General features: G+C 37.2%; 1 protein-coding gene across 7 annotated transcripts in view; it reads left to right on the forward strand.

Annotated features, from left to right (window-relative positions):
- Window positions 1-264: 264 nt before the first annotated feature.
- MECOM (MDS1 and EVI1 complex locus) overlaps window positions 265-19,748 on the forward strand; it is a 286,040-nt gene continuing 266,556 nt past the window's right edge. For 6 of the 7 annotated variants that reach the window (XM_082393889.1, XM_082393886.1, XM_082393884.1 and 3 more), the window contains exon 1: window positions 637-974. In XM_082393889.1, the coding sequence (XP_082250015.1) occupies window positions 684-974 (291 nt within the window). In that variant the 5' untranslated portion in view covers window positions 637-683. Of the gene's footprint in view, window positions 975-19,748 lie in introns of all 7 variants that reach the window. The other variant, XM_082393888.1, reaches the window with a different exon arrangement.

Below are 19,748 nucleotides of genomic sequence, written 5' to 3' on the forward strand. Positions count from 1 at the left end.
ATTACTAGCATCAAGTAACTTTAACTCTCTGTGCTGTGTAAGTTACTGAGGCAAGGAAATACCAAGGGCTTGACGATATGTTTGAAATGAGAAAGGAAAAGTAAAGAACAAACATAAATTAATATTCCAATAAATAATCCTGCCATATAAATTTAAGCCTTGTTGCACATGGAAGCCTTTGGAATCTTTCATGACTCTCCTACAATTTAGTCCAAGATATCATTGCATGATATAACTTTCCAAGACATTGTGTAACGCTATTAGCTCCCAATTTGGGATGGTTTGCAGGATTGTAGGTACACATATGTTTACTTCTTATCTCTACTTTATTCATAATAATATTTAAATTGCTGATTGTTTCCCAACTGGATAATAGGTTGAGCTGGTCCATGAGAGAACTGGCAGTTAAAGATTAGCTCATTTGATTTATGGATTCAACACAGATAAACCAAAGAGGCAATAACCCCTCCCCCCTCCTTCATCTGTGAATAACAGATTTTAATGCAGGCATATTTTAACACTGGTCTTTCCTATTTTGTCTTTAAAAAGCAACAGCTTTATAAGGTGAAGATTGAGATGTGGAATTCTGTCTCTTCTATATTAGTAGGAATTTATGAACTTTTTATTTACTCACAGGTAATGAGTGTGTGTATGGCAGCTACCCTGAAATTCCTTTGGAGGAAATGCCAGATGCAGATGGAGTGGCCAGCACTCTCTCCGTCAATATTCAAGAGCCATGCTCTCCAGCTACATCCAGCGAAGCATTCACTCCGAAGGAGGGCTCTCCTTACAAAGCCCCCATCTACATCCCTGATGATATCCCCATTCCTGCTGAGTTTGAACTTCGAGAGTCAAATATGCCTGGAGCAGGCCTTGGAATATGGACCAAAAGGAAAATTGAAGCAGGTGAAAAGTTTGGGCCTTATGTAGGAGAACAGAGGTCAAACCTGAAAGACCCCAGTTATGGATGGGAGGTAAGAATATATTTTGAGTTAACACATTTATATATATTAAGATGGTAAAGAAGAGATTACTTTTTTAAATGTCCATAAAATAAGCAAATTCCATTTGTTGCAAAATGTCCTCAAATAGATTTTTAAGGATGAACCTCCCTTACAGTTTCACTGCTTGATAGAGACAAAGTATTGCTTAAAGATATGGCATGATAGAAAGGAACTCAACTGGTTCCTTGAATGATCAAAGGATAGTATCTTGAAAACATACTAAAGGATAGAAAAATAGTTTTTTAATTAGCATTTGGAAACATTGAATGTGGCCGTCCCTACGGTATGTGGCATAAGCAAACAGAAGTCGTCATATGACATGTTCATTGTATTTTATCTTTTCTTTTTTGGGAAGGGGGCTTGGAAGATTGGAGGAAACATTTGTCTTCTCCATTTTGTGGCTTTGAGTTAATTTGGTTTTACTTTCATTCTACGTGTTTATTTTGCTCTGTGTTCTAATATATTTTACCCCTCTTATGATAACCCTGCTTTGATTCTACATGCTTCCAGAATGTGTGTACTGTGCTGAATCCTGTGATGATTATATTCAAATTGATTTAATGAGTAATTCATGTATAAAAATGGCAGCAAAAAACAATATGAAAATCAGTTGCTAGTTTCAGTCATTCTTTTTATAGAACCCATCTGTAAATATGTAAGAGTGGGAAGTTATGGTCTGATTACAAAATCTAAATAAATTTTGTTTCAATAAGGACAGGTAACTATGTCATTCTTTTGAGTTTATAATTTTTGTACAAATTCAGTATATATATATATATATATTTCCCATTTATTTTTATACCTTAAAAACTTTTGTGGTTAAATCACAGCATCATAGTTCCTGGAATATCTGACCTATATCTGAAAAACTTGTAGGAAATTTCTACATGGGCAAGAAAGTGTTTTTTGGAGATGTGATTGACCTTTGGTTTCACAGTATTTCAGTTAGATGGAAATTGGATAGATTTATTTTGGTATGTTCTCTTAATATTTATGATCATTAATAGAATATCTGGTTAGCTTTTTAAATAGAAATAAATATGCAGTGCCTTCAGGACTTAATTTCAATTTTTTGTCCCTTTGCTTTATATGTGTCCCCTTATGAAATCTGCTCAAAATGGCATAATAAAAACAATTCTTGTTCAAATTCTGAAATGCTAAAAGTTAAGATCTGGATTTCACATAATTACAAATGAGAAATCCTTCCTTAGTTTTGTTCTTAGCCACAGCTCTGGTAAAGTTGTGGTTTAGCTACATTGCCTCTAGACATGTACATTGATAAGAGATTGTTAACAAATCACTGTAGCATTAACTGATATGTGAGTTGAATACGTTTTAAACCAAATGCGTACAAACTTTACGTCATTATTGTTCACCTTAAAATAATGGCTATAAACATTCTACTAATAAGTAACTCATTAAACTTTTATTACAAAATCTCTAGAGTTAAACAACAAGTGCAGTACTGTTCGAGATTATCCAGAAGGCTTGGAATAAACCAAGACTTAATAATGAAATCATTTTGCAATTCCAGGGTTGGTAAATGCAAGTCTGTGCCTTATTAAACAGTATACCTGTGGATTCGGGGATGAACCTGGGGATAGTTCTATATTTAGAGGAAATTTAAAAATAATTAACTTTTTTCTCCTTGGAGTAAAATGTCTTCAATATATACATGGGCAAATACTTACCTTGAGGAATGTAAAGTAATTCTTTTCATTATGTCAAAACTGAGTTGTTTTATTGCTTGGAATTCAAGATAACTTTACAAATAGTTCATGACTCTTTGGCTAAAGATCACCCATTTCCTCTCTCTCCTTCAAGAATTCAGTTGATGGTCAATTCGGTGGTTTTCTTCGCCATTTTAATGGTCTCTCGCTTTTGAGAGTGTAGACTATCTGCTCTAGATGTATTGTGAACAAAACCAGAGAAAGAGCTTTTTTTGGGGTGTGATTTTGGCAAACTTGTTATCCACGGAGGAACAGTTGAGTTCTTGACTTTAGTATTTTGTTTTCTAAAAAAAATCTTACCATGGTTAATACCTAATCCAATCATGATCAACAAAGGCACTTGCACAACGGCATCTGACCTACTCGCGTGTGCTCTTTTAAATTGTTCTCGTGTCATATTTGCCCTCAACTGTAGCTGATTTCCCTCCTGTTTGGTTGGACAAATAGTTGTGATTAACTAGTGTGGCTTCTTTTTTGATACTCCTTCATTTTAAAAAATGATGAATTGAAGGAGAAAATAACCTCTTAGGCCAAAGAAAATAAACATGAACAGAGGAAACCCAGATTCAGCAGTTACTGAGTACCTACTATGCATCAGATTCTGTACTAAATGTTTCCTTGAGAGAAACCCAGCCTATCATAACTGAAGAAGTCATTCCTATCTCTAGTACTATGCTTGCTCTCTTCTCCCTACAAAGTTCCCCTCCTTGCGCATTTCCTGTTTAGTAAATTGCATTACCATCTGTTCAGTTGCTCAAGCCAAAAAAATGGATCATCTTTGACTGTACTCTCTCCCACACCAACCATGTCTGATTTATAGTTCCTATATTCTATCAAGCCTCCATTCTTGGCACATACTGGTCTCCCTACCTGGGAATCTCCTTTTCCTTCGCATCTTTAGCAAGTTTCTATTCATTCCTCAAGTTCTCTTCTTCCATGACATCATCCCTGACCTTTCTAGTCACTATTTAGTACTGCTTACATTTTGTCTCACCATAGCATCAGGTAAAGCCATACTAAAAAACTTAAAGCATTGTGCAGCATCCAGACTGTTTGCCTAGTTTCCCTAATAGAGCAACATTTCCGTGAGAGCTGGCATAGTTGTATCCACTAAGTGCAATGTCTTGATTGTGTCCTATCTGTGCTGCCTGTGGTGTTGTCTAATGCTAAGTATATTACCTGAAATAATCATACTGGATTAGTCGGCTCAGGCTGCTATAACAATATGCTACAGACTGGGGGGCTTAAACAACAGGAAATTTATTTTCCCACAATTCTGGAGGCTAGAAGTGTGAACTAAAAGTATCAGCTGATTCTTTTCCTGGTTTGCAGATGTTGCCTTCTTGCTGTGTCTTCACATGGCTATTCCTAGGTGCATGCACATACACACACACCTACACAGAGAGAGAGAGAGAGAGAGAGAGAAGGCAGTGGTGGTGAGCACACTCTGGTGTCCTTTCTTCTTATAAGAACACTAATCCTATTGGATCAGAACCCCACCCTTATGACCTCTTTGAACCTTAATTACCTCCTAAAGGCCCTATCTCCAAATTTAGTCACACTGGGGTCTAGGGTTCCAACATAAGGATTTGGGGGTGGCTTAAACATTCAGTCTATAACACAGACATTTAACAAATAATTGTTCAATAACAGAATGAGTGAAAGAATAAAAGAATAAATGAAAGAAAGAATGAATGGATATAGGATTATGTTACTCTGAAAGAGATGACAAGAAGTGAGGACTTAGGTAGGCCCATGAAAAAGCTAGAATCTGGATTTTAGACATGTGGAATGAAGTCTTAACTCTGCCACTACTGTGTGATTCTAGGGAAACTACTCCAAATCAATTGATTCTTGCATTTTTATTTGACTAATGGGCTAATAATAACTGCCACACATCATTAGCTGTTATGTAATTAAAATTAAGTAAAGAGATATGGTAGTTTCTTCAAAGAAAGTTTTTAAAAGAGAAAGCTCAAAGATAGTATTGCAGTTAGGGCCCACCTTTCTGAACCCCATTTAAATAATTTTTTAAGTTAATTATATTTCCCCAAAGGGGTACTTCTGGGGAATCATTTAAGTTTGTATTTTTGAGAACTAGGATATTTTTGAAAAAATGTTTTATAGACCAAAATATACAGTTAGGTAAACTTAAGCCATAAGCATAAAAAACATCATTTGTGTGATTTCTCCAAACCAGTATTGACTTAATAAAGAAAAACTTTAAAAATATTATTAGAGTTTGGTAGTGATTTCTACCTTGCAAAGCATATGACTTGTCTCTAACAAAGAGATTTTCAAAGACTAGGGAGTGCTTGATTGTCTCTAGGACCTAAAAGTAATTAGTGATAGAACACTTTTTCTTATGTTTAGAACTTTAGAGTTACTGATTAGTGAAGAATAATTTTAAAAATTCTCTTGGTTCAAGTTGAGGTTTTCTTGTATGTTTCCTTCTAAGATGACCATTATCTGATAACATAAGAATTGCTTGGCAGAACAGAAGGGAGCAGGCTTCTGGAGGGAGACTTCCGAGGCTCAAATCCTCTTTAGGGTTCGTGTACTAGTTGAATGATTTGGGAAAAGTTACTAAATTCGCTGTCCCTCAGTTTATTTGCATGTTACATGGTGATAATAATTGTACCTACCCAATTAGAATTGTTGTGAAGATAAAATGTGACATCGTGTGTTAAAAGCCTACCAAAGAGCATTCCATCTGGTAGAAGTGCTTAATAAAGGTGAAGAGCAACAAAAGCTTGACTAAAACACAGATCTAGCCCAGGGTCATTAGATAGGGCAAAAGCCAATTATATGTTATTTACTGATTTTTCTGTAAACTATTGCTCTTTCTCCCACTTCTTGTTTTCTAGAAGTTCAGTTACCTCCAGGATGATCTAATTATGTGACTCTGAGTTTATTGAAAAGGAGGCACTGATTGCTTCCTAATTAAGAATTAAAACAAGGATTCAGGAGAGATGAATAAATTTCTTTTTAAGCCAAAGAGTAATTTGGGTGGCACATTTTTTAATAGTCTGAAAATGGGTCATTGGAAAAAGAGAGTGAAGTTTTGTTTCTTTGGAACATTGCCATTTAGCACATTTTCTTTGCCTATATTTGTTGTCATTGGCCATCATAAAACTCTGCGAGTAGATGTAAGTCAGTGCACCTGTTAGGTGCCAAATCTTCTGTTCTGTCTCACCCAGAATTGCTCCAGATTACTTTGATCAGTTAAAATACCAGATATGAACTCAGCTTTTCTTTTTCTCCCCTCAAGCATACACATATTCAGACTTAGAAAAATAATGACATGAGTGGACAGTAAATTTCTCTTATGTTGGGTTAAATAGATGGGAAGGAATAGTGGAAAGAGATTTTACAGGAGTCAGACATTCATTAAATAATTTTGATGCAGTGCTTTGACAATACATTATATTCTAGCAACATAGTCCTGAAATGTGATATTACAATGAATGTGTGCCTCGTTATATCATTTTAAAAGAAATAGTTCTCACATTTGTAAGTTTGATTTTCAGTCCTGTGGTAATGCCTTACCCATTGAAACGTGAAATCTATGTGTTAACTGAAACATGAGCATACATTAAAACAACAACAACAACAACAACAACATCAAACTTTCAAGATACCTAACAACTGAGTTCAGAGTCAGGAGGTTGACAATCAAATAATGTATGTTTGGTAACAAAGAAAAATGGGGTAATTTTAGAGATATGTACCAGGTATCTTTGAATGGCAATATTTCTCACTTATTTCTCTCTAGGTCTCCTTGGGTCCAAAATGAATCTTCTCTGGTTTGGCATTGATTTCAGAGAAAATGTTTATTCATTAATGAGAAAGTATGTTCACATAACAAGTTGTATATCCTTAGAGGTAGATAACTAAGAAGTGAAGACCTTTGTCTTAATAATTCTGAAATGAATTGATTCCAAGAGAATTATTATGCCACCAAATATCCAAAAGGGTGTCTTTAATAGGTAGTTAGGAAAGAAAAATGTAATCTAATAATAAATGTATAGTACCATAAAACCTTGTATTACAAAGTATTTATTAAGTGTTTGCAATATTATTTAAAAGGTGGCAAATATAGTTTGGATATTAAATTTTACTATGTGGGGAATTAAGACTCCACGCTTCCACTGCAGGGGATGTGGGTTCGATCCCTGCCTGGGAAACTGAGATCCCACATGCCTCGTGGCCAAAAAAAAACAAAACATAAAATAGAAGCAATATTGTAACAAATTCAATAAAGACTTTAAAAATGGTCCACATCCAAGGGAACTTACCTTAACATAATAAAGGCCATATGTGACAAACCCACAGCCAACATCGTTCTCAATGGTGAAAAACTGAAATCATTTCCTCTAAGATCAGGAACAAGACAAGGTTGTTCACTCTCACCACTATTATTCAACATAGTTTTGGAAGTTTTAGCCACAGCAATCAGAGAAGAAAAAGAAATAAAAGGTATCCAAATCGGAAAAGAAGAAGTAAAACTGTCACTGTTTGCAGATGACATGATACTATACATAGAGAATCCTAAAGATGCTACCAGAAAACAACTAGAGCTAATCAGTGAATTTGCTAAAGTAGCAGGATACAAAATTAATGCACAGAAATCTCTTGCATTCCTATACACTAATGATGAAAAATCTGAAAGAGAAATTAAGGAAATACTCCCATTTACCATTGCAACAAAAAGAATAAAATACCTAGGAATAAACTTACCTAGGAGACAAAAGATCTGTATGCAGAAAACTATAAGACACTGATGAAAGAAATTAAAGATGATACAAACAGATGGAGAAATATACCATGTTCTTGGATTGGAAGAATCAACATTGTGAAAATGACTATACCACCCAAAGCAATCTACAGATTCAATGCAATCCCTATCAAACTACCAAGGGCATTTTTCACAGAACTAGAACAAAATATTTCACAATTTGTATGGAAACACAAAAGACCCCAAATAGCCAAAGCAATCTTGAGAAAGAAAAATGGAGCTGGAGGAATCAGGCTCCTGGACGTCAGACTATACTACAAAGCTACAGTACTCAAAGCAGTATGGTACTGACAGAAAAACAGAAATATAGATCAATGGAACAGGATAGAAAGTCCAGAGATAAACCTATGCACATATGGTCACCTTATTTTTGATAAAGGAGGCAAGAGTATACAATGGAGAAAAGAGAGCCTCTTCAGTAAGTGGTGCTGGGAAAACTGGACAGCTACATGTAAAATAATGAAATTAGAACACTCCCTAACACCATACACAAAAATAAACTCAAAATGGATTAAAGACCTAAATGTAAGGCCAGACACTATCAAACTCTTAGAGAAAAACATAGGCACAACACTCTATGACAAAAATCACAGCAAGATCCTTTTTGATCCACCTCCTAGAGAAATGGAAATAAAACCAAAAATCAACAAATGGGACCTAATGAAACATAAAATCTTTTGCACAGCAAAGGAAACCATAAACAGGATGAAAAGACAACCCTCAGAATGGGAAAAAATATTTGCAAATGAAGCAACTGACAAAGGATTAATCTCCAAAATATATAAGCAGCTCATGAAGCTCAATATCAAAAAAGCAAACAACCCAATCCAAAAATGGGCAGAAGACCTAAATAGACCCTTCTCCAAAGAAGATATACAGATTGCCAACAAACACATGAAAGGATGCTCAACATCACTAATCATTAGAGAAAGGCAAACCAAAACTACAGTGAGGTTTCACCTCACACCTGTCAGAATGGCCATCATCAAAATATCTACAAACAATAAATGCTGGAGAGAGGGTATGGAGAAAAGGGAGCCCTCTTGCACTGTTGGTGGGAATGTAAATTGATGCAGTCACTATCGAAAACAGTATGGAGGTTCCTTAAAAAACTAAAAATAGAACTACCATATGACCCAGCAATCCCACTACTGGGCATATACCCTGAGAAATCCATAATTCAAAAAGAGTCATGTACCACAATGTTCATTGCAGCACTCTTTACAATAGCCAGGACATGGAAGCAACCTAAGTGTCCATCGACAGATGAATGGATAAAGAAAGATGTGGCACATATATACAATGGAATATTACTCAGCCATAAAAAGAAATGAAATTGAGTTATTTGTAGTGAGGTGGATGGACCTAGAGTCTGTCATACAGAGTGAAGTAAGTCAGAAAGAGAAAAACAAATACCATATGCTAACACATATATGTGGAATATATTAAAAAAAAATGGTTCTCAAAAACCTAGGGGCAGGACAGGAATAAAGACACAGCTGTAGAGAATGGACTTGAGGACACGGGGAGGGAGAAGGGTAAGCTGGGATGAAGTGAGAGAGTGGCATGGACGTATATACACTACCAAATGTAAAATAGATAGCTAGTGGGAAGCAGTCACATAGCACAGGGAGATCAGCTCTGTGCTTTGTGACCACCTAGAGGTGTGGGATAGGGAGGCTGGGAGGGAGACGCAAGAGGGCGGAGATATGGGGATATATGTATATGTATAGCTGATTCACTTTGTTATAAAGCAGAAACTAACACACCATTGCAAAGCAGTTATGCTCCAATAAAGATGTTAAAAAAAAAAATGGTCCACATCCTAAATAAATAAATAAATAAATAATAAAAGTGAGAAAATGCTAAGAGAAAAAGTGAGGCTTAGTTAATAGGACCTTGAATATGATTGTCACTGAGGCCCAAGAAGACATTATGGATTCTCTTAGAATATAATGAAATAAAGAAAAGAATGTGCAATTAATTTTATTCATCGTGTCCTTCCAGAATACATAGCAGAAACCATATCTCAGGTTGTTAAAAGAGAATAACAGTTTACTCTCCTGAGGCACCATGAACTACCCCTAGTTTTGACCTGGGCTCAAGAGGGATCTCTTTTTTTGTGTGTGTGAAAATGTCAGAATCCCATTACCCCCACCCACATATGCTCTGCCATCTTATACTTTCTTTCATGAAAGGTATTGATGAAGTTCAGCATGTCTACTCATCTTATGGCTGCTTTGACACCTCTAGTATTTCTGAAGTGTAGCTGAAGATGTATGCAAGTCTGATATGAAACATTTTTAAAAGTTCTCCAAATATCAAGAGTTTTTTGTTTTACTCTGCCTTTCTTGGTGATCAATTAGAATTTGCATGTGACTCACTCATTTTTCAAAAGCATTGTGGGCGATTTTCTTTCAGTTGGAAGTGTATCCCACAAAATGGACCAAAATGAGTTTCTTCCTTATTTATTCACCCACACATCTGCATGATTATTGCTTCCCTCTTTAGTTGCTAAATCAGTAGTAAAACTCATGGGTTTAAAACATGAAATGTTCAGGAAAGATCCTCTTTCAAGAGATTTGACAGTTGACTGTAGGATTTGATCAATCCAGGGGCAGAGATTCTTTATAATGCCTTGTTATTCTAGAACACTTAAAAGTTGGGACCACTGCATCAGGATATTCTGTTCTCTAAGCTTTTTCCTTGAGGATAAGTTAGGAAGCAGTGGGAAGTAGTAAGGAGTAGCTGATTCAAATCTATCTTAGAAAGACAAAGAGTTGGTTCAGTTTCTTTGCTCCCTAGTTTGTCTAGTGTAGCAATATGGAGAGAATTTGTTCAAGTAATGTTAAGGAGGTAGTATGGAGAATTGGGGACACAGAGGATTTGTACATTGTTTCATTTGAGCAATAAATAAAAATTTTATTAATGTAACTGTTTTACATCAATAGAATCATACAATAATTTTGATGTACTTCTTTTTTACATAATTCTGTCCAGAAATTTAAAAATGAATTAGCATTGCATCTAATTACTGAAAATTTAGTAAAGAAATACTATCCTCATTTTTGCTTTGGTACATCTTTTGGCCTTTTATGATATAGCTGAAGCTAAAGTTAAGTCAAATATTGTATGCTTTTTAAGAATATTTTCTACATGATAATTAGTAGGATTGTCAAGCTAAAAAATTCACAAAGAGCAAGACGTGGCCTGCTATCATTATGACAAAGAATGATATAAAAGGACTTCGTGTGTGTTTCGAGCAAATAGATACCAACAGCTACCTGTTAGGTTGTCATTTCTTTCAAGTCAATATTTGGTATAACAAGATTTTAGTATGGCAAAGATTTTTGACAGCACTTTTGTTATAAAGGAACTTTTGCTTGTACTGATAGAAGATGAACAAACATTACAGAGAAATAGCTCGTTTCACTGAGCAGCTCCACACCATCGTGTGGAAAAATGTGACCGAAGGAGAAAGTCTCAGAGAAATATTCATGGCCAGGAACAAGACACGCAGGTTCAAGAACAATTAAAAGTTTATTCTAGGATAGTTGGTCATGCCATCTGCTCCCAATCTCTACTACTTCCAGATCCAAACCCTGTCACACTATTAAACATTATCCCATCAGTTTTCAGACCAGACTTTTATTCCACCAGTTAAATGCTGCTCGAGACACAGAAAATAAGTTATATTTCTCCAGCTAATCCTAGGAAGTCAGTTGTAGAATGTCATCTGATACAAAAACAATGTCTCCAGAACTCAAAGTGTACAACCTTACACACACACACACAAATACATGTGTTTTCTTAAGTTTTTTAAAATGTATCATTTTGGAATCTTCATTTTGGATTTGGATTTCAGATCTGAGTGTTGTTTTGGATGTTTGGCCCCAAGGCTTTCTCTATGAAACCCATATAAAGTTGGGTGCCTTATGGTTCTGCCTTGGCAGTCACTGTTAAAAAAAGGCACTGTAACCCCGTCCCTCCTCTCCCCCAAAACAACAAAAAACGAAACAAATCGTTTTCAGAAACACCAAATTTATAAAGATTTAATTTAATTTAATTTAAATTTATAAAATTTATAAACATCAAATTTATAAACATCAAATTTATAAATGGATGTTATATAAACACCCATTTATAAAGTCCTTTCTCCCTATATATCCCTGTCATTCACTCTCTTACTCTTTCAATATCTCACATATCCAGCAGGTGCTGCTCTCAAAGACTCTCCCCTCTTAAACACCATCCCCATAATCCAGGCCTCTCTCCCTGCCCCCTCTCTCTTTATATATATATATATATATATATATATATATATATATATATATTTATTTATTTATTTATTTATATATATTATATATATATATATATTTTAATTGTGTAGATGAACTTACTCAATATGGACTTCTTCCATTCTAGTTTTACCTAGTAAAAGTTACCTGGCACCTGGATGTGGCTAATGAACAAGGACCCAGACACTGATCCAGGAAAAAAGACTCCTTCCTCCCTGTGGGCAGGATGGGAAGAGGGTAATGATTACAGATACCCCTACTCTGAAATCTCTCTTATTCCTGCCGCACACACACCTAGAGTTTTGGTCATGCATAGGCAATACACGTATATTTTCTGTGGCTATGATTATACTTTCTATGACTTGCATTACCTGTGACTACTGGCCAGTCAGCTCACGTCCCAGATCCATGAGAGGTGGGCACTTGTGCCTCCTTCCAATGGGCTGCCAGTGGTATTTTCCTCTGACACTGCAGCTGACCGCCCAGGCTTCCCAGGTGTGTGTGGCATGGCACAGAAACCTCAATTGCTTGACAGCCACAGGTGTGGATGATTTGTTTTTTCTGTTTTTCATTTGTTTAGATTCTTGTGGTAGGAATTCAGCAGGTGTGTGACGGCAGCATAGAATCTCCACCATGGCACAGAGGCCAGCTGCCCTGAAAAAAAGATGTTCTTGTTGGTCTCGCAACACTGCCAGCTTGAATCCCTGTTTTCCGGAAACCTCACCCAAGGGCAAGACTCTGCCTAACCAGTGAGTTAGGATAAGTTCATCTCAATAGATGAGCAAGAAGAGCCTCCTTATATGAACCTAATCTACAAGTAGCAGCAGGTTACCTGGCTCTGCCCTCCTGGATTTTTTTTCTTCTTTTTTCTTTCTAACTTGAGCTGGTATCATTCCAATTACAGGGATATAGGAAACCCTGGACTTGGTTTCCAAAGAGATATAAACCATGCTAGGATGCTGTTGTTGACATATAAGTTTCTGCTCCTTTGATTGAGACTAAACATAGGAGCACAGATTGAGAGTGGTTCTGTGCGGAGTTTTCCACATTCCTGCCATCTCCTCAGGAAGTTACTAATCCTGGGACCCAATCGGTTCAGTATAGGGCAAGGTAACCTTGGAGATTTTTCCAGACCATGTCTAGCTTTAGTGAAGGGGTGGGGGAGGCTAGCTACTGTAATACTGAGGGAACCAGATAGAGAAGGAGGTAACCAAGAGCCATTGCTGTCAGTCTGTCAGCGTGTGGGGCTGAGCCATCCAACCTTTTCCTCTCCTCGCCCTCATTAACCTCTCAAACATTTGTCCTATGGCTTCTCTTGGCTAGGTCATGATATCCAAAGAAATGGATACATACGCAGTAGGTTACTCAGTTTCCCTTTGTCACAGACCCTTCCCCAGTTTTTCTCTTAGAATCAAGCTTGGAGTTTATTTGATGTTGTTTTTACTTGTGTACACATAGTATAGGTGAGGGTTTCAGGGGCAGGGGAAGCTACACAGTGATTTGCCTTCTGGGCCCTATATACCTCTCTGAATATAGACATTGGTCATCTCTTCCCTTTAGGTGGCACAAATGCAACACAATGCAGTGATGAAACATGTCAGATGAGCATATATCTCGAAGGGCAGCAGATGGATCTGTAAATCAGCTTGGGGAAAAGGGGTGTCGTGTGTGAGTGTTAGATAGTCAGTAGACGAGGCTTTCATCCTGCATCTTGACCATTGACAATGCAGATATTTATGTTAACATATATTTGATGTATCTGCAGTCACTGAAGAGAACTGGTTGTTATAATCCAGAGAAGTAAACATTAAACATCATATGAAACATTGAAATCAGTTTTGCAGCTGTTATCCTTTTGTAGTGGCATTTCATATGTTCGTCTTTAGCTATTGCTAATATTTTAATCTCTTAAAGAGATAATTATTTAATCTCTTGAGAATCTAGTTCTTCTGTAATAACAATTAAGTGAGATTAAAACCCTTACACTGAACTCCAGGATTGAGAGTGGTCAGTCCTATGTCCAGCATTTGGTTAGAACTTACTTTATATCCAAGTCAATGCCCCCTTAAGAGATGAGGAGGGATTAAAAATATCTCTGTTGCCCAATAGATGATACTCCAAAGAAAAAAAATCATCATTGTGCTTAATAAGAGAACTGACAAGCAATCATAATTCTTTCCGTTAAGTAAATATGTTAGAAAAATTTATTATGAAATGACACATTATGCAAGCCAGGAATCAAACATGACATCCTTGCATTAAATACGGTAGATGCCATTAAGGAAAACAGTCAATATGTCACCAAGCCACGGCCTGTAAAAATTAAATTGATTTGGTAAATGTAAGTAAGATAGATCTGTTTGCTTTCATCATCAATTTTGAGTGGGTGAACAGGTGATGTCACCAACCTGGGAGCGATAAAGATGCAGGACCATCTGGAAAGGCAAGTGATGAATGGGCAACTGCTTTTGGATAGTGACAGTGCTGTGGTACTTTGTCACTTGGGATGCAGTACTTAATAACTTTTCAATACCATCATAATAAATTTCACTGCCTTATTAATATAGAAATGGTGAGTTATTACCATGATGGTGAGTGTAAATAACTGGAGATGCAGCCGTCAAAAGCTGATTGTTTGGACATGTTTCTCTAAGCAACACAGTTGACTCATGATAATCAACCTATGTCTATACCAGTAGAGTTTATTGCACTTGTCAAAGGAAAAAGTAGTATTATTCAAAATTGTATGAAGTCGTAATAAACAAGTTTAATATATTATCAGACTTTTCCTGTAAGTTTCCAAACACAAAGCAGTAAATCATTTTTAATAATGTCCTTTCATGTAAAAAAGTGTTCTTATACAGTAATAATGTCCTTTCTTAACTATTAACAAAACAGTTGACTTCTTTGTATGTGCTTTAAAGGGTATTTTTTTTGTGTGCTTTTCAATCATTTTCTTTTGCAAATAAAGAGCAAAAGCAGGAACCTTAGAACGCTTCATTAACAAGCTCGAAAGTTGCTGAGTACAGGCCATGTCACACGTTTCCATTTTAATCGAACAGATGTACTTAAGAGTAAACCACAACAAATGAAGCACAGACAAAATTATAAACATGTGTCACTAAGAAGTAGACAGGAAAGAGCCTCTGATGAGCATCTGTGTGTATTTTATGAAGCCAAGGACTGCCACTTCATAAGTTTGTCACTGATGTCTCCAGTTTAATGAGGAGAAACAAAATATGTAGATAGGTGTAAGTTGAAGATGAATTACTAGATCAATCACTTAGCACCATTCAGGGTGTCTGCCATTGTGTGGTGGGAAAATAATTAGATCTGGGATGCTGTTCTTATTTATATACCAGGTGTTCAATCTGGGATGGAATATAGAAAACTTCCTCTTTCATGTCACTCACTGTGGTCTTTATATTGTTTCTCGGGCAGGCTGACTTTTAATTCTGACACTGTCTTTTGGACTGCAGTCTGCCAGCCTCTTAAATGAAATGCCTCTCCACCATTTCTATGACTGCTGAAAAGAGAGCCAGCAGTCTATTAACAGGCAATAAAGTTCAGGAAGCCCAGGACTCATTTCTTGGGTCAGAGGTGAAAATTGCATACGAAATGAAACAAAGGTGGGCCTTGATCGCTCAAGAAGCAGCACCAGAAAGAACACACGTGCAGTTCACCAGAAGTCTCCCACTTAAAGGGAAAGGAATAATCGTAATAATGTTGGCCGATGGAGTTAAGTACTCAGTTGAGAGAAATTGTATCAATCTGACAAATATAGCCTTCACAGGAGATAAAGTCTCTAATGACCTTAAATGCATATATTTATCATTTAATTCAACGAGCCAATTCCCTTGGGCTTTTGACCAATGACATTTCCCCTAAAGTTTAGAAATTTTTTACTAGCCCAGAGAATAATGGCCATTTGTCAGAATGTTCCAAAGCTCAACGCAGTTGGAAGCAAAGAACAGGAGAGGAGGGGGGAAAAGGCTAATCGAGTCTTTCCACCTCAGAGAATATTCATACCAAGTTTTATTGATGCAGAGTCTGCAGTATTTTGTGGGTGAACAGTAGGTGGCAGACATTGTAGTGAATAAATGGGGAAATTTTAATCTAAGCAATTTTCATCTGATTTCATTAACTTCCAAATATGTCACCTGTAAGTACAGCACATTACTTTGCAAAAAAAATAGGAACACTAGATAGTTACGAAATGTGCTAGTTGAATGTGGAAAAATCAAAAGGATTCTGCAGAAATAGAAGCAGAAGGTCTAATGTTTCATCAGGTAAAGTGTGTGTGAAACAGGAAAGCCCAAGGAATAAAGGGACCCTTGTGCATGGTGGGCTTTTCCTCACTGTTATTCTTGGTCTCAACTTGATGAAGTGTATTAGTGATATGCACGAAGCACTGCAGCTCCTGTATCTCCCTTTGTGAGAGTGTCCTTGCCTTTGTTCGTGCTGTCAGTCAGTTGTTCTTTCTCTTGGGCAGCCACGTTGGTAACAGCAGGATCTACTTGCAAATAGATTTCTGTAAAACCATATTATTCTTCAGTCCTGACTCTTTCTCCCCGCCCCCCTTCCCTCAACAATCTGGCCATTCTTGTGGCGTAGCTCCCTGGCTTGCTTCTTTGTCATCCATCTAGTGGTTTGTGTTTCTGCCCTTGAGGGATAGTGGAAGGAACACTGGCCTAGGTGCCAGGAACCTTGAGTTCGTGCCCCATCTCAGACTTGGGACCTTGGAAAAGTCACCTGAGTTTCTCCTCTGAGGTCTGACTGAAGTCTAGTCTAGCTCTGACTTTGAGTTTTTGAATGCTGTCTTTCTTGTACACCCGTTCCTTACTTCTTTTTATCCTCGTGGACGTGCTCTATGTTGTCATGCTTTTAGAGGTTTTACTTCTATTGGGACCTATGCACCCTGGGAAGGATACAACTTAAGTTAAATTAAGTAGAAAACTAGTATAACTGAACTAGTTTTGAACTAGTATAATTGTGTTTTGTAAACCTGAAATCAAAGCACATTTGATATGTGTGTCTCTTTTTGGAATTTATATTTTAGTAAGGAAGGCAGCTTAAGACCAAAGCCTTGTTTTGAAAGGAAAGTAAGTTGGTTAGAGAGAAGATTCTATTCCTAGCCATCTTTGAAAAGATACAGGCATAAATTTCATTCTGTCCCTGGGGCATGACTTAGTCCAACCTCAACTGTATACTAAGGCAATGTTAAAAAATACCATTTGGTCCTCTCAAATGTAACACAGGTGTCATGGGCTTGTCTCTGAAAAGAAAAAAAAGAGGCAGTGTAACATAGAGACTGCTGAGGGCACTGAGTCTAAAGACAAATGAACTTGGTTCAAATTCTCCACCACTTACTAGCTTTGTGACCTTGAACAAGTACTAACCCACTTTTTGTCTCAGTTTCCTCATCTGTAAAACGGTAGTAGCAATAGGATCTGCCCGGCAGGATTTTTGTGAAGATTACATTGCAGAGTATTGTAAAGGCTTAGAGTATGCCGCAGCAGCCTTACATGCTGTAGCAAGCACTTCAAAGCAAACCGATTTTAACAGTCATCATCACCATCATCATTCCGAAGTTGGGGATGCTCCTTGTATCCTTTCTTTTGTGAGAGAAGGATTGGGGAATTCAGTCTTTGGAGTTGGAGCTCCTGAGGTTGGCAGAGCCATCCCATCACAGAAAGGTGTCTCCTTTCTGAGTAGCCTGGGCAAGTGACCTTCCTAGACCCGACATATTCGGAACATTGATGGAGGTTTGAGAGGTTCTTCACTAAAGACTTGAGTGAGCATTTCTAAACAGTGCAGAGGAGGGGGTTTGACTATTTGTCTGATGAACTTATGCTCTCGTAGCATGGTAGGGTGGGGTTGAGAGCGGTAAGAGCTCACCTTTTAAGCCCCCCTCAACCATAACTCTCTCGATGTATTCTTCCTTCGAAGGGCCCTCTCTCCTCTTTACTCTTCCTAATCTTCCTTGGCCCTCGACACTCCCATGTCTTGCCAACTCTACCCCCTCAGGTTTCAGTGAGATAGTAATGGAGCAGATTTTCTCTTGCAGGAAGTTTGACCTCATCTATGGATTTGGGGGATGTAGGTGTGCTTTTATTCCTGTTCATGCTCTTCTTCAATGAGGACTGTGGTGGTGTCCTTTTTGAATAACCTAAGAACAAACACACCTCATGACAGCAAGTATCTTGCTAAGGTTGCAATGTCTAATCTTAAGTGAGAAAAGCATACCCTGCCTATTCACAAAACTTTGACCTTGTCCCATGGAAATAACAACCCTGGCCATCTTGTGAATTTGCTTTCTTCCTGGGCCCTACTCCATCAGTGGAATTCCCTGTTAAGTGAGAATGGCTCTGAATCACTGAGAATAATGTCATAACTAAATATATTATGTTTAAGTGTATGGAAGTATTTCTGATGAGTGGAAATACATATCCTAATCTTTTTGTATATTGTCATTTATTTATTCTTAAATTTTACCTGGTGGGTCAGTGGGATCTTGAGACTTTCTGGGCAGAACTTTGGAGATCAGACTCTGCAGAACACCCAGTATAACTTCTCACATGTAAAATTTCCTGTTCACAAATACCTCTGAGTATTCTGAATGCAGGAAGCATCAGAAGCTTGGGGTTTTTTTCTCATAAAGAAATAACCAAAATATGTGCTACTGGAATCTGAGGGTAGGCTCTTCGACTCATGGGCTATTAGATGGGGGTACCTGAATTATTTGGTTGAGGATCTATGGCTGAAATAAACAACAGCCCGAAGTTGAGTTTGCCTGACCATGGCTAGAAGCTTCCTGAAGGAAGGCTTGTAGGGTGGACCAGTGGTAGGGGCCTCTGCTTCCCTGGGCCACAGCTATCTTCTCCCTTCAGTTCTCTTGACTATTATAACCTAATGTTAATGTCTTTTAACTTCCACAGCATGGACTAAATTGTCACCAAACTGCCATATACTAATGATTCTTTACTTACACAAATTCTGCTGTATCCTAAGATCTCTTTTCATGCGAAGGGCTCCATTGAGAACAATCTGGATTTAGTAATGTACTTAATTAGAAGGTTTAGTAAGAAGTTAGGACTTGGTTTTCTTTTTTTAACTTGGGAAAGGCAGTAATCTTGAGAAAACCAAATGTGAATATGATTTTAACAAGAGAATTTCCACTTTCCTTGTACCTTCCAAAGCATGGAAATTCTCCTTTGAAGATGTTAATTCTATAAGAGTATTGTCAGCAATATAAAGGTTGAAGAATAGTTGAGTTTGCCTATAGATGAGCCAGGCTAAAAAATATGGAAAGTAGTACTCGATGAAATCATGAATTGATATGATTTGAATTACAGAGCTCCATATGGACCCCTGACCATTGATTTGTCCAGAACATTATGAAAGGTATTATAGTGAGGAGGTATATAATGTCACTTGGTGAACTTGACTCAAAAAGTGTTCATTTGAAGTTTGATTCCTTACCCAACCACCGTAACTGATTGATAGAGACATGGATCTCCAATTGGCTCTAGTTTCTGCTCTGCGAATCTTCCATGAACCTCACTGAGAGTCTAAGATGCAGTTGTAAAGTATGACTGAAGAGTTTGAATGTCTATGTATAGTCCAGCTAAGCACCTCAGAGCACTGATCCCCAATCGCATTCGTCCAAGAAGTGTTGAGAAGGGATAAAAAGTCATTTTGCCTTATGTTTCCATGGGATAGGATGAAAGGTGCTGTAACCAGGTAAGGTAGTGTTTAAAATATTAGGACTTTTAAGTCAAGAAAGTCAGAATTATGATGTGATGTGATATGGACATAGATAAACATGACCTTCTTTTGCTACTGAATTCTGGTAGACTAGATTTAGTGTGGGTGGGATGGAGCTGGAGGAGTAATTAATTCTACAAGAGCAAAAAAG

Source organism: Balaenoptera borealis (genome assembly GCF_965194805.1).
Source record: "Balaenoptera borealis genome assembly, chromosome: 5".
Classification (NCBI taxonomy): Eukaryota; Metazoa; Chordata; class Mammalia; order Artiodactyla; family Balaenopteridae; genus Balaenoptera; species Balaenoptera borealis.